General features: G+C 49.2%; 1 protein-coding gene across 1 annotated transcript; it reads left to right on the forward strand.

Moving 5' to 3' along the window:
- Positions 1 to 383: 383 nt before the first annotated feature.
- Positions 384 to 13,810, forward strand: tex261 (testis expressed 261). Its single transcript, XM_060835464.1, has 6 exons — positions 384 to 549; positions 6,238 to 6,317; positions 7,626 to 7,779; positions 8,139 to 8,206; positions 9,566 to 9,668; positions 13,304 to 13,810. The coding sequence occupies exons 1-6, from the start codon at positions 480 to 482 to the stop codon at positions 13,417 to 13,419; spliced, it is 591 nt and encodes a 196-aa protein (XP_060691447.1). The 5' UTR covers positions 384 to 479; the 3' UTR covers positions 13,420 to 13,810.
- Positions 13,811 to 15,891: the final 2,081 nt, after the last annotated feature.

Below are 15,891 nucleotides of genomic sequence, written 5' to 3' on the forward strand. Positions count from 1 at the left end.
CCATCCGGCGGGTGACGCTCTCCGTGGAGTTCCCGAGCCCTGTCATTCTCCTCCCTTCCGGCGGGTGACGCTCTCCGTGGAGTTCCAGAGCCCTGTCACTCCTTCTCCTGTCCGGCAGGTGACGCTCTCCGTGGAGTTCCCGAGCCCTGTCATTCTCCTCCCTTCCGGCGGGTGACGCTCTCCGTGGAGTTCCCGAGCCCTGTCATTCTCCTCCCGTCCGGCGGGTGACGCTCTCCGTGGAGTTCCCGAGCGCCTGTCATTCTCCTCCCATCCGGCAGGTGACGCTCTCCGTGGAGTTCCCGAGCGCCTGTCATTCTCCTCCCGTCCGGCGGGTGACGCTCTCCGTGGAGTTCCCGAGCGCCTGTCATTCTCCTCCCGTCCGGCGGGTGACGCTCTCCCGGGAGTGCCTTCTCGCCGCTGTGCCGGGGGGCGGCTGTGGGGTGTTTATTCCGGGCCAGCGCCGGGCCCTGGGCGGCAGGATGTGGTTCCTTTACCTCCTGAGCTGGCTGTCGCTGCTGCTGCAGGTGGCTTTTGTCACGTTGGGGATCGGTGAGTGACGGTCCGGGGCAGGGGGGGGGGGGTGAGGAGGCCGGGCTCGGGCCTGACTCCCGGGGGGGGGGAAGGCCGGGGTCCCCCCGAGCTCGGGCCCGAACCCGGCCTTGTCCCCTCACTCCCCCCACAAGGCCTGGGCCTCAGGGAAGGTGGTGGTGGGGGGGGGTGACATTGACCCCGATACCCCTGCGGGGGGGTGGGGGGGTGAACCCTGGCCCTCGGTGGGGGATGGGGAAACCGCCAACGTAGGCAGGAAGCGCTCAGCCAATCACCGACCGGGCGGTGAGGACCCCACCGCCAATCAGCGGCGCTCATGCACCGGGGAGGCGCAGGGGCAGCCAATGGGGACGCTCGTTACTACGGGGCCGCGGGGGTCATCGCGTCCGACCCGGCGCCCCATTGGTCCCTCGGCGCGGGCAGGGCGGCGAATGGGAGAGCTCCGTTGGAGTGGCCTGTCCAATCAGAGGCTGCAGGTGTGGGCGGCCCCATTCAAGGGGGGGTGTGGGGGTGGGGGTGAGGATGAGGAGGAGGGTGTGGGGGTGAGGATGTGAGTGTGGGGGTGAGGATGTGAGTGTGAGTGTGGGGGTGAGGGTGAGGATGAGGGTGTGGGGGTGAGGATGAGGGTGTGGGGGTGAGGGTGTGGGGGTGGGGGTGAGGGTGTGGGGGTGGGGGTGAGGGTGTGGGGGTGAGGATGTGGGTGTGGGGGTGAGGATGTGGGTGTGGGGGTGAGGATGTGGGTGTGGGGGTGAGGGTGTGGGGGTGAGGGTGTGGGGGTGAGGGTGAGGGTGTGGGGGTGAGGATGTGGGTGTGGGGGTGAGGATGTGGGTGTGGGGGTGAGGATGTGGGTGTGGGGGTGAGGGTGTGGGGGTGAGGGTGAGGGTGTGGGGGTGAGGGTGTGGGGGTGAGGATGTGGGTGTGGGGGTGAGGATGTGGGTGTGGGGGTGAGGATGTGGGTGTGGGGGTGAGGGTGTGGGGGTGAGGGTGAGGGTGTGGGGGTGAGGGTGAGGGTGTGGGGGTGAGGGTGTGGGTGTGGGGGTGAGGGTGTGGGGGTGAGGGTGTGGGGGTGAGGATGTGGGTGTGGGGGTGAGGATGTGGGTGTGGGGGTGTGGGTGTGGGGGTGAGGGTGTGGGGGTGAGGGTGTGGGGGTGAGGGTGTGGGGGTGAGGGTGTGGGGGTGAGGGTGTGGGGGTGAGGGTGTGGGGGTGAGGATGAGGGTGTGGGGGTGAGGATGTGGGTGTGGGGGTGAGGATGTGGGTGTGGGGGTGAGGATGTGGGTGTGGGTGTGGGGGTGAGGATGTGGGTGTGGGGGTGAGGGTGTGGGTGTGGGGGTGAGGATGTGGGTGTGGGGGTGAGGATGAGGGTGTGGGGGTGAGGATGAGGGTGTGGGGGTGAGGATGAGGGTGTGGGGGTGAGGGGGTGAGGGTGAGGGGGGGTGAGGGGGTGAGGGGGTGGGGGTGGGGGGGTGGGGGTGAGGATGAGGGTGTGGGGATGAGGGTGTGGGTGTGGGGATGAGGGTGTGGGGATGAGGATGAGGGTGTGGGGATGAGGATGAGGGTGTGGGGATGGGGATGAGGGTGTGGGGATGGGGATGAGGGTGTGGGGATGAGGATGAGGGTGTGGGGATGAGTGTGGGGGTGAGGATGAGGGTGTGGGGTGGGGGTTGGAGGCGATGAGGGTCTGGGGGTGAACTAGTTCCAGTTGCCTGCACTGAGCACATACTCCTCCAAACTTTTCCTATTAATGTACTTCCCTGAATATCTTCTATAACTCTGTCCGCAGTCACCGCTGCTTCTGGCAGCTTGTTCCACACACAGACAACTCACTGTGTGATCCTGATCATAGAGTTAAAAAAATTGCCCCTGTGTCTTTTTAAAATCTTTCTCCTCTCACCTTTTAAAAAAAATGCCCTCTCGTCTTGAAATCCCCCACCATAGGGAAGGGAACCTGCCCTTCACCTTATCGCTCCTCCTCATGATTTTATTAACCTCTATAAGATCACCTCTCAACCTCCAAGGTCCCATCTTATCCAGCCCCCCCTTCCAACTCAAACCCTCCAGTCCCAGCACCATCCTGGTAAATCTCTCCTGAACCCTCTCCAGCTGAGTAATACCCTTCCAATAACAGGGTGACCAGAATTGGACACAGTACTCCAGGAAAGGCCTTACCAACGTCCTGTGCAACCTCAACATAAAGTGCCAACTCAAAGATCTGGCCAATGAAGGCAAATATGCTAACAATTTCTTAACCATCCTGTCTATATCTGACCCAAACTTCAAAGAATTATGTACACAAACCCCTAGGTCTCTCTGTTCTGCAACACTACTCAGATGCAGATGCTGAAAATCAGAGTCTAGATTAGAGTGGTGCTGAACAAAGGCCTCTATTCCTGATGAAGGGCCTTTGTCCAAAATGTCGATTTTCCTGCTCCTTGGGTGCTGTCTGTCCTGCTGTGCTTTTCCAGCACCACTCTAATCTAAACACTACTCAAGGCCCTACCGTTTATTGTTATAGTTCTGCTCTTTTGTGTTTTATCAAAATGTAATACCTCTCATTTATCCAAATTAAACTCTCTCTGCCCCTCATCAGCCCATTGGCCCAATTGATCAAGATCTCTTTGTAATCTTAGATAACCTTCTTCACTGGCCACTACACCACCAACTTTGGTATCATCTGACCATGCTTTCTGTATTCTCATCGAAGTTAACCCAGCACCGATCCCTGTGGAACACCGCCGGTCACAGGCCTCCAGTCTGAAAAACGACCCTCCACCATCACCCTGTCTGTTGCTGTTAAGCCAATGTTGTATCCAATTGGCAAACTCCCCCGTAATCCCTGAGAAAGAAAACCAATGTAATTGTGAGACAGCCAGTTCCCACAGGGTGACAATATCTCAATATCTCAGCCTCTGACAAATTGGAAATCGAGGGTGGGTTTGCAAAATTGTAGCAGAACTCCTCGACAGAGGAGATGGTTCAGGGAGATAGATGGAGCAGAAAACGTGTGGGACTGTCCACAGTTTAATAATACAAGTGTGATCCTGATCGTATAGTCTGAGTGGAAGTGGAAAGGGAAACCAGCAAGAGAGCATGAGAAGAGACTGTTATGTTTTGAAAAAGAGCATGAAATAACTTCCCCCTGCCACTGGCAGTGGGATTAGTTTGGGATTGATACAGGACTGTGGGGAGAGAGTGGGATTAGTTTGGGATTGATACAGGGCTATGGGGAGAGAGTGGGACAGTGGGATTAGTTTGGGATTGATACAGGGCTATGGGGAGAGAGTGGGGCAGTGGGATTAGTTTGGGATTGATACAGGACTATGGGGAGAGAGTGGGATTAGTTTGAGATTGATACAGGGCTATGGGGAGAGAGTGGGGCAGTGGGATTAGTTTGGGATTGATGCAGGGCTATGGGGAGAGAGTGGGGCAGTGGGATTAGTTTGGGATTGATGCAGGGCTATGGGGAGAGAGGGGCAGTGGGATTAGTTTGGGATTGATGCAGGGCTATGGGGAGAGAGTGGGGCAGTGGGATTAGTTTGGGATTGATGCAGGGCTATGGGGAGAGAGTGGGGCAGTGGGATTAGTTTGGGATTGATGCAGGGCTATGGGGAGAGAGTGGGGCAGTGGGATTAGTTTGGGATTGATGCAGGGCTATGGGGAGAGAGTGGGGCAGTGGGATTAGTTTGGGATTGATGCAGGGCTATGGGGAGAGAGTGGGGCAGTGGGATTAGTTTGGGATTGATGCAGGGCTATGGGGAGAGAGTGGGGCAGTGGGATTAGTTTGGGATTGATGCAGGGCTATGGGGAGAGAGTGGGGCAGTGGGATTAGTTTGGGATTGATGCAGGGCTATGGGGAGAGAGTGGGGCAGTGGGATTAGTTTGGGATTGATGCAGGGCTATGGGGAGAGAGTGGGGCAGTGGGATTAGTTTGGGATTGATGCAGGGCTATGGGGAGAGAGTGGGGCAGTGGGATTAGTTTGGGATTGATGCAGGGCTATGGGGAGAGAGTGGGGCAGTGGGATTAGTTTGGGATTGATGCAGGGCTATGGGGAGAGAGTGGGGCAGTGGGATTAGTTTGGGATTGATGCAGGGCTATGGGGAGAGAGTGGGGCAGTGGGATTAGTTTGGGATTGATGCAGGGCTATGGGGAGAGAGTGGGGCAGTGGGATTAGTTTGGGCTTGATGCAGATTGGTGAGCCTGACATCAGTGGTAGGGAATCTACTGAAGCAGATACTAAGGGATAAGATATATATCCATTTGGAAGAAAATGGGCTTATCAGTAATAGGCAGCATGGTTTTGTGCAGGGAAGGTCATTATCTTACAACTGAATAGAATTATTTGAAGAGGTGACCAAATTGATTGATGAGGGAAGGGAATGTAAATGTCACATGTATGGACTTTAGTAATGCTATTGATATGGCTCCCCATGGTAGGCTGATGATGAAGGTGAAGTCACATGGGATCCAGGGTGTTCGAGCTAGCTGGGTAGAGACCTGGCTGGGCAACAGGAGACAGAGAGTAGTAGTGGAAGGGAGTTTCTCAAAATGGAGACCTGTGGCCAGTGGTGTCCCACAGGGATCTGCGCTGGGATCACTGTTGTTTGTGATATACAGAAATGATCTGGAGGAAGGTAAAGGTTGCCTCATTAGCAAGTTTGCAGATGACACTAACATTATGGAAGGGGACAGTCAGAGAATACAGCTAGGTTGGAGAGTTGGGCAGAGAAATGGCAGATGGAGTTCAGTCCGGATAAATGCGAGCTGATGCATTTGGAAAATCAATTCAAGAGTGATCTATACAGTAAATGGAAAGGTCCTGGGGAAAATTGATGTACAGAGTCCATCGTTCCCTGAAGGCAGCAACGCAGGTCAGTAGAGTGGTCAAGAAGGCATATGGCATGTTTTCCTTCATCAGACGGGGTACTGAGTACAAGGGTTGGCAAGTCGTGCACAAGACTTTGGTTCGGCCACGTTTGGAATACTGTGCACAGTTCTGGTCCCCACAGAGTAGTGCTAACCACTGAGCCACCATGCCGCCCACAAGGAGACAACATTACCAATTCTTCCGTCCTCTGGGACCTCAAGTGTCCAAGGATGCTGATAAGATATTTGTTAAAGCCCCAGCTATTTTGTCTCTCGCTTCCCTCAGTAACCTGGGATAGCTCCCATCCGGACCTAGGGACCTGTTCACCTTAATGCCCTTTAGAATACCCAACATTATATCCCTCCTTATGTCGATTTGACATAAAATTCTTCCATTTTAATTTGAAGCAAGCAAAATTGGAAACCAGTATAAGAGAGTGAGTGATAACTCTGACCTGGAAATCAAAGCCCCAGTACTGTGACAATGTGACACATTATCATGGGGCATTGATGTGAACAGTATTGCCTGCATCCCTCAGATCCCAGATAAACACTGGAGGGAGGGTGGTGGAGGGAAAGGACGAGATGGATATCATAACAGGGTAAGATAATGAGAGCTCGGAGTATCATTTGCACTGAATGGTCTGTTCCTGAGCTGTAAATTATGTGGATATGCATAAATTAAAGGCATGTTATTTTATCAACAGCATGGTCTTCGGGATACCTGTCCTATTTTAGACGAACCTCTCTCCTGCTCCTATCTGCACCTCTTTTGCTGTTGTCACCCATGTAATGTGTGTGTCACCGTCTCTCCCTCTATCAACAGCTGCTGGCTTGTACTATCTGGCAGAATTAATCGAAGAGTATACAGTAATTACCAGCCGCATTATCAAGTACATGATATGGGTGAGTGTGTGTTACTGTGACCGGGAAATGTGGGGGAGAAAGGCTCCCAGTTTAATGTGTTTCTGTAGTACACTGGCTGGATCAGGGCTTCTCGGTGCTGATGACTGCATTAGAGAGGAGGAGCAGGTGTGAGCCCATTCAGCCCATCGGGCCTGCTTCCCGATGACTGTGGTTGTGTTTGTGTTATGTTATATGGCCCGGTAATTCAGACACTGAGTTCGGGTTTCATCAAAGTTGCTTGCAAACTGGGATTTGTATCGATGAATAATTTGTGACTCTCTGCAAACAGTAAAAATTAAACAAGTTTTACTCTGTTCTTGTGAGGCTTGTGATTGTTGAGAATGGTCCAACCACAGCAGTACCTCTCAGAGTGTATTAGTTATCAAATGGAGTCTGAATATACTCAAATTGCCTTTTTTGTTTTGGCAATTCATTGATGGGATGTCTGGCTAGGCCAACGTTTATTGCACATCCCAGAGGGTAGGTAAGAGTCACAAACAATGGTCTGGAGTCACATGTAGGTCAGACCTGCTCAGGATGGCAGATTTCCTTCCCTGAAGGAGATAGGGGCTTTGAAAGCAACTGATGATTGTTTCACAGTCACCATTTCTGAGAGTTGCTTTCAGTCCCAGGGTTTGGTGAACTGAGTTAAGACTCCACCAGCTACCCCTCTGTCCCACTGATGTTACTGTCTCTACCACATGCAGCCTTTCCCCAGTCTGCTGCCCTACAGTTAACCTCCAGGTTTGGCTCTGTCCAGCAGCACTGTCCCAAGGCTGCGCGGTGCCTGTTTCTCCCTCGGCCAAGTGTTTGGATTTATTAGCCCCTCACCGGAGTACTGTGAGCAGTTCTGGTGGTCATATTATAAAATAGGTACAGAAGTTAAAGGAGACGCTAGACTAATTTACCCAATGATGTCAGAACAGAGCTTGTAACTATCGGGGAGCAGTGTGGGTGAAGAAGCTCTCTGGTAAAATGAAGACTGAAGCTGGCCTGAGATGGTCTGCCACAAGGGAGATGTTTCTGACTGTGAGGATCAATGGCCATTGAGCTGTGAGAGTGATGAATGAATCCTGTGGAAAAGCTAGGAGAAATATCTTTGCCCCAAGAGTGATAAGTATGTGGAACTCACTATCACAGGGAGTTGCAGGCATGATGGAGAAAGGAATAACAGATTAGTCAATACGGACAGGGGTGATAGGCGAGGAACACAGAACGGCCTGTTTCTGGGTCGCAGACTGCATTGTGATGCTGAGATTTTTCACGTTGAAGGACAAATGCAAGCTGTTAATTTTCTTGACTCCTCAGTTCTCCACGGCAGTGCTGGTTGGACTCTACCTCTTTGAGAACTTTCCTGCATTAATGATTGGAGTTGGACTTTTCACAAACCTCGTCTACTTTGGCCTCTTACAGACCTTTCCATATATCCTACTCACGTCACCCAATTTTATACTGTCCTGTGGTAAGTACCCTTTCCATTGCTTTCTGGGTGGCCTAGTGTTCATTATTGCTGATACACTCTTCTTGGGGAGTTAATGTGTGTGTGTGTGTAGGTACGGCAATAACTGCATCCCATTGTAGTTACGTGTAGAGCTCAGTTGGTCCCTCCCTTCCCCCACCCCACTATTCAGTCTAACTAACTGCCCACTCCCCAGTAGACATGTGCTCACTCTCGCGCTCCCTGTTCCAGGAGTATACAGTGATAGATTGGTCAGCCCTACGTTGTACATGCTTACATTGTGTTAAACTGACAACTGTCTGAACGTGAATAATGACGGTGTGTAAAGGATAATGGACCTTTTACTTTTATGCCTCCCACAGTGCTGGTGGTTTGTAACCATTACTTGGCATTTCAACACTTTGCAGAAGAATATTATCCCTTTGCTGAGGTAAGGAACAGCAGTTTATTCAAAGAAAGTCACTTTGGTCTTATAGTGAGCAAACTGTGTTTAAATAATGTATTAGTTGTTATGAGGAGGATAGATATAGGGGAACCAATAGATTTCCAAAAGGAATTCAATAAGGAAACACCTAAGACAAGGGCTGTTGGATTTGAACATAATGTATTAAGTTGGTTAGACCACTGTTCTGCCACAGGATGACTGCTGGTTGCTCAGCCATTTAGAGTCCATATTATTTTGTCGAAGACATCCAGATTAATTCCCCACGAAATACAAGACTAGGTGGAAATATGTGACTATACCAACTCCTAGACAAGACAGATTCCAAAACAAAATCCGCCTGAATAGATTGGATTGTTTCACATTTAGTGTGGTGGTCATTCCCTGTACCACAGGTACCCAGCTGCAGGTTGTCTTTAATGCTAAAGCAGTAGTTTATGACACACTGGGGGGAAAAAATACAAGAGAAGAGTTTGAAAGATTGTTTTAAAAAAAAAGCACAGGGGAATAACTCCTCGTGTATTTCTCAACGCCATCGCTTTGCAGCAATTCAAATCCAGAGAATCATTATAATCATACAGCATCGAAACAGGCCTTCGGCCCACCATGGCTTCGCCAACCAGAAATGGTCCTCTGTATCAAATCTTTAAGTTTGATTTAAGTCCTGTGAAGTCTTCTGACACAAATACTCATGAATCTGAAAGTTTACACATTCTCATATGTTATTAATTTGCATATTTCTAGCCAAACACTTCTGGTCTGGAAGTTCCACAAACTAAACTTTCACACCAATATAACTGTGCTTTCCCTATGCTTCTTTATAGGACAGAAACTGTCGTTAACTCTTGAGTCTTGTCATGTTTCCTTCAAAACTGCCATCAAAGCTCTCAATTTCTGGGTTTTCTAAACTAAAGCCAATCTTTGATTATTCTAAATCAAAAGTAACCTAATACCTTTTGATGTTTAGTCGATCATAAACATCTCCATATAAATGCTAGGGGCTTGCTCTCTGAGACATACTGGAATTAGGTCAGTGTTCCAGAAAGGACTATTTCATCTTGTGTACTTTTAAAACTCTTCTCGAAATGACCCAACACTCATATGCCACTAGTTTGAAATCCATCTCCAAAAATGGTATTAATATACCGAGACAAATCACACTTTTGTCAGGACACACCACTAAGCGAGAGGCTGAATGCATGATTGTATAACAAGGGGCCAGTAGTGTTTAATTCGGGGAAGTCTGAGGTTATTTATTTTGTTTGGAAGGCCTCTCTTGTTTGCTTATGGACTCGCCTCTTTGGTTACCAGTGAAATAACTTGTCTGGGTTCTTTGTATTCCTTCAGGTACTGGCTTACTTCACACTGTGCCTGTGGATAACCCCTTTCTCCTTCTTTGTGTCCCTTTCTGCTGGAGAGAATGTCCTTCCTTCCACTATCCAGCAGGGAGGTGAGTGAGACCAGCCAAGTTCCTGATCAATTTCTGTCGTATTGCTAGTTAGTGGATTGGTTTACGAGCTAAATGGTTAACATTGTGGGTTGAGCGATCATATGTTTAATCGTTCACAGCATGTGGGTGTCTTAGGCTGGGCCAGCATTTATTGTCCATCCCTAATGCCCTTGAGAAGGAAGGGGTGAGCTGTGTTCCTGAATTGTCTCATGGGGATTAGATACACTGAGCGTTTTTAGGGAGGGAATTCCAAGATTTTGATCTAGTGACAGTGAAGAAAAGGCGATATATTTCCAAATCAGGATGGTGAGTGGCTTGGAAGGGAAGTTGGAGGGGGTGGTGTCTCCAGGTGTCTGCTGCTTTTTCCTTCTCGCTGGAAGTGGTCACGGGTTTGGAAGTTAAAAACCAAAACAATCGCCAATCCTGGAAAGCAGAAACAAAAACAGAAATTGGCAGCATCTGAGGGGAGAAATCAGTTACCGTTTTGGGTCCAGTGACCCTTCCTCAGAACTGATAGTAGCTCGGAAACTGCTGGTTTAATTACAAAAGATAGGGTGGGGGGGGAGGAGTGATAAATAAATGGTTAGAATTAGAAACACTACAGTGTGGAAATAGGCCCTTCGGCCCAACAAGTCCACACTGACCCTCCGAAGAGTAACCCACCCTGACCAAATCCCCTACCCTATTATCCTATATTTACCCCTGACTAATGCACCTAACCTGCACATCCCTTAGTACTGTGGGGCAATTTAGCCTGGCCAATCCACCTAACCTGCACGTCTTTGGACTGTGGGAGGAAACCGGAGCACCCGGAGGAAACCCACAGAGGCACGGGGAGAATGTGCAAACTCAGCACAGACAGTCGCCCAAGGCTGGAATCGAACCTGGGACCCTGGTGCTGTGAGGCAGCAGTGCTAACCACTGAGCCACCATGCTGCCCACATGGGAGCGGATAGAGCCCAAACAGAGAGAACAGTTGGACAGACAAAGGAGTGGATAATGATCTGGCCAGGAGGGCCAATAGCTGTGAATGGAGACTGCCAATAGGTAGTATGTAATGGCAGGCTGTATGGTAACAAGGCCTGGTGTCTGAGGATGGGGGAGCTGGGACAGACTTGATATTGACTCCAGGAGGCTGCAGGGTCCCCAAGTACAAAATGAGGTTTAGATCTCCTGGCTTGAGCTGATCTTCAGTGCAGCAAGCCTCAGACAGAGAGATTGGCCACCGCTCTGTTGGTCCAACTGTTCCTCGTGTCTGTTTGGGCTCTCCCTCCCCCACACTCACCCCCCCACTGCCTGCATACAAACCAACATTTTCCTCGTTATCAGTTCTGAGGAAGGGTCACTCGACCTGAAAGGTTTTCTCTGATTTCTCTCCAGAGACGCTGCCAGACCTGCTGAGCTTTTCCAGACATTTCAGTTTTTGTTGTTAGTTGTGGGTTTGGAAGGTATTAAGTGAGGATCTTTGGTGAATTTCTGCAGTGCATCTTGCAGATAGTACACACTGCTGGTGGAGAGAGGGGATGTTTGGATGTGGGGCCAGTTAAGTAGGCTGCAAGTGAGGTCAGAAAGTGCGTTATGAATGTTGTGACGAATGGAGTATAATATCGGGGTGTGTGGCAGACAAGATGAGAAAGAAGCTGCTTATTTAAACAGTGAGAGGTTCCAGAACACTCAGCTGCAGAGGGATCTGGTGGTAACAGATTAATATGCAGGTCTAACCAGTGGTTAGGAAAGCTAATAGAGGGTCATCTTTCCTCAGGAGAGAAGTTGAAATCAAAAACAGTGAGGGAATGTTTCATTGAGGAGACTACATCTGGAGTAACATGTAAATTGACATCTGGATGGTTTCATGACCAGAACCATAGAGATGTACAGCACAGAAACACACCCTGCAGTCTAACCCATCCATGGATGTCTTGAAATGCATAAAGGTGGATAAATCCCCAGGACCTGATCAGGTGTACCCTAGAACTCTGTGGGAAACTAGAGAAGTGATTGCTGGGCCTCTTGCTGATGTATTTGTATCATCGATAGTCACAGGTGAGGTGTCGGAAGACTGAAGGTTGGCAAACGTGGTGCCACTATTTAAGAAGGGTGGTAAGGACAAGCCAGGGAACTATAGACCAGTGAGCCTGATGTCGGTGGAGGGAGTTGTTGGAGGGAATCCTGAGGGACAGGATGTACATGTATTTGGAAAGGCAAGGACTGATTAGGGATAGTCAACATGGCTTTGTGCGTGGGAAATCATGTCTCACAAACTTGATTGAGTTTTTTGAAGAAGTAACAAAGAAGATTGATGAGGGCAGAGCAGTAGATGTGATCTGTATGGACTTCAGTAAGGCGTTCGACAAGGTTCCCCATGGGAGACTGATTAGCAAGATTAGATCTCATGGAATACAGGGAGAACTAGCCATTTGGATACAGAACTGGCTCAAAGGTAGAAGACAGAGGGTGGTGGTGGAGGGTTGTTTTTCAGACTGGAGGCCTGTGACCAGTGGAGTGCCACAAGGATCGGTGCTGGGACCTCTACTTTTTGTCATTTACATCAATGATTTGGATGTGAGCATAAGAGTTAATAAGTTTCCAGATGACACCAAAATTGGAGGTGTAGTGGACAGCAAAGAGGGTTACCTCCGATTACAACAGGATCTTGACCAGATGGGCCAATGGGCTGAGAAGTGGCAGATGGAGTTTAATTCAGATAAATGTGAGGTGCTGTATTTTGGGAAAGCAAATCTTAGCAGGACTTATACACTTAATGGTAAGGTCTTAGGGAGTGTTGCTGAACAAAGTGACCTTGGAGTGCAGGTTCATAGCTCCTTGAAAGTGGAGTCGCAGGTAGATAGGATAGTGAAGAAGGCGTTTGGTATGCTTTCCTTTATTGGTCAGAGTATTGAGTACAGGAGTTGGGAGGTCATGTTGCGGCTGTACAGGACATTGGTTAGGCCACTGTTGGAATATTGTGTGCAATTCTGGTCTCCCTCCTACAGGAAGGATGTTGTGAAACTTGAAAAGATTTACAAGGATGTTGCCAGGGTTGGAGGATCTGAGCTGTAGGGATCAGGCTGGGGCTGTTTTCCCTGGAGCATCTGAGGCTGAGGGGTGACCTTATAGAGGTTTACAAAATCATGAGCATGGATAGGGTTAAATAGGCAAAGTCTTTTCCCTGTGGTCAGGGTGTCCAGAACTAAAGGGCATAGGTTTAGGGTGAGAGGGGAAAGGTATAAAAGAGACCTAAGGAGCAACGTTTTCACACAGAGGGTGGTACGTGTATGGAATGAGCTGCCAGAGGATGTGGTGGAGGCTGGTACAATTACAGTATTTAAGAGGCATTTGGATGGGTATATGAATAGGAAGGGTTTGGAGGGATATGGGCCGGGTGCTGGCAGGTGGGACTAGATTGGGTTGGGATATCTGGTCGGCATGGACGGGTTACATGAAGGGCTTATGCTCGAAACGTCGAATTCTCTATTCCTGAGATGCTGCCTAACCTGCTGTGCTTTGACCAGCAACACATTTGCAGGGGTTACATAGAGAGGTCATTTTCCATGATGTATAATTCTTTGACTCTGAATGTTTAGTTTGATGGACTGGTTTGAGAGTTAGTTCATGGTTTCTTTTATTTTCCACAGACGACGTTGTGTCAAACTACTTTACAAAGGGAAAGAGGAGCAAGCGATCAGGAATCCTAGTAATCTTCACCTTCATCAAAGAGGCGATCCTGCCCAGCCGACAGAAGATTTACTGACTCTGTGTGTGTGTTCATGAACACTTGTCAAAGTGAGGGACAGGGTGCAGGAGGGTGCAGCTGACAGACCGAGAGACTTCCTGACGTGGAGAATTATGAGCTCCTGCTGTGGACTTTAATTTGGGATTGCTTTTGATTTTTGTTTTTGTTCTTAAATGGTCCCTCCTCCTGAAGGAATATTGGTTGAAGATTTGAAACGCATTATCTTTGCACAGATTTTGGAATTTCGAAGGACTTCAAACAAAAAAAAAAACGAATCTTGTTCCATTTGGAGAGGAGGCAGTTGAAGCTCCCCACATGATGTATTCGGTGTAGACATTGCCAATTTCTAATGGAGTGGATGATTGCTGTACGTGGTCATGTTGTTTCCAGTAAACCTTGTTCAGTTTCACACACGTTTCGATTCAGTTCAACTTGAAAGGCACTGCCTCTCCCCTTTGGATCTTTTTGAAGAGAGTTTGTGCACTTGCTTTTAGCCGTCTTGTGTTCTACAAACATCCCCCGAACTTGCTGTTTGTCTCGCACTCAAAGCAGTATTAACATCAGTACAGATACAGTCAGTAACACAGGGTGCTGGGGGAAGAGGGGTTACTGAGTGACAGTGTGGGAGAGCTGGATTAACATCAGTGCAGATACAGTCACTAACATCGGGAACTGGGGGGAAAGAGGGGTTACTGAGTGACAGTGTGAGGGAGCTGGATTAACATCAGTACAGATACAGTCAGTAACACAGGGCACTGGGAGAGGGGTTACTGAGTGACAGTGTGAGGGAGCTGGATTGACATCAGTACAGATACAGTCAGTAACATGGTACTGGGGGATAGGGGTTCCTGAGTGATAGTGTGATGGAGCTGGATTAACACTAGTACAGATACAATCAGTAACACAGCGTACTGGGGGAAGAGGGGTTACTGAGTGACAGTGTGGGAGAGCTGGATTAACATTAGTACTGATGCAGTCAGTAACGCAGCGCGCTGGGGGGAGAGGGGTTACTGAGTAACAGTGTAAGGGAGCTGGATTAACATCAGTACAGATACAGTCAGTAACACAGGGCACTGGGAGGTGAGGGGTTACTGAGTGACAGTGTGAGGGAGCTGGAATAACGTCAGTAACACGGCACTGGGAGAGAGGGGTTACTGAGTGACTGTGGGGGAGCTGGATTAACATCAGGACAGATACAGTGAGTAACACGGTGTTGGGGGAAGAGAGGGGTTACTGAGTGATAGTGTGGGGGAGCTGGATTAACGTCAGTACAGATACAGTCAGTAACACAGTGCACTGGGGGAGAGGGGTTACTGAGTGACAGTGTGAGGGAGCTGGATTAACATCAGGACAGATACAGTCAGTAACACGGTGTTGGGGGAAGAGAAGGGTTACTGAGTGACAGTGTGGGGGAGCTGGATTAATGTTGATTGTGGTTCTTGAAACTGTATCTCAATTGTTAAACTCTCAGATTGAAACAGTGACCAACTAGATCGTGAATCCTCGTGTAAATGACCTTGCTGCATAAAAAATAAAGTCTTGAATCTCTAGCACATCTTGCAATTCGATCTGCAGCCCGCAAGGTACTTCTTGAAACCTGGTCAATGTGTGGGAAACACGGCAACCCGTATGTGCATGGCACGATCCCAGAAACAACCACGTGATCAATAACTAGATAAACGTTCAGTAAGGGATAAAAGTTGACCAGGTCACAATGGATACATTCCCCAATCTTTGCAATACTCCCGTGGGATCATTTCCATCACTTCTGGAAATGATTGGGTGTTGATTGAAGTCTGATCCAAAAGCAGAGTTTCAGTGGGTTGCTCTGAATTTGTCACTTCCTTGGATTATAATCTCCACCCAATCTCCTCGCTTGGCTCGTATTTTCCATTCACTGTGCAGGTCCTTCTCAAGGAGAGGGTCTAACACTGGGAAATCTCGTCCCTCCGTCAGTGACCTCCAGTCAGAGAGCAATTGAGGAACCTTTTCACCCAGAGGGTATTACTGGTTTGGACCTCACTTTAAAAAATGCTTGATGTAGACTTGAATACACTCTTGCAGGGCTCTGGAACAAATACTGGGAAGTGGGATGGCTCTCCTTTTGACCAGCATAGATGGGGGAGGAAGGGCTGAATGGCTACCACTGCAGTACAGTTGAGGGGGTGGAGTGGCTATTTATTTAAGGTGGCAGCAACTCTGGCTAACTTTGTGAGATCAGCCACTGATTTATATTTTCAGTTCATTGATTCAGGCTTCGGCCTGCATAGGCCTGTGATCCCTGTCCTGTGGCTGAGTCCGAACCACCGCGCTAGTTTAGATGTAACTGAGTGACTTGAGCAGCAGTTTCAGAGGAGAAAGTAGGCTTTGGCCACGCTGTTTAAAAATGGCAGCTTTCCTTCCACAGGCAATGTCAGCAATCCAGATGGATTTTCACACTAACCTGTCATTCCATGCTCACTGAAGTCAGCTTTGTTCCTCCAAGTTCCT

This window comes from Hemiscyllium ocellatum, chromosome 1 (genome assembly GCF_020745735.1).
Source record: "Hemiscyllium ocellatum isolate sHemOce1 chromosome 1, sHemOce1.pat.X.cur, whole genome shotgun sequence".
Taxonomy (NCBI): Eukaryota; Metazoa; Chordata; class Chondrichthyes; order Orectolobiformes; family Hemiscylliidae; genus Hemiscyllium; species Hemiscyllium ocellatum.

Excerpts from the sequence above, each read along its gene's own strand:
- tex261 (XM_060835464.1), top strand. The coding sequence starts at position 480 with ATGTGGTTCCTTTACCTCCTGAGCTGGCTGTCGCTGCTGCTGCAGGTG. Across the intron at positions 7,780-8,138 it reads CAATTTTATACTGTCCTGTG|TGCTGGTGGTTTGTAACCAT; the intron begins GTAAGTACCCTT and ends TGCCTCCCACAG. Across the intron at positions 9,669-13,303 it reads TTCCACTATCCAGCAGGGAG|ACGACGTTGTGTCAAACTAC; the intron begins GTGAGTGAGACC and ends TATTTTCCACAG.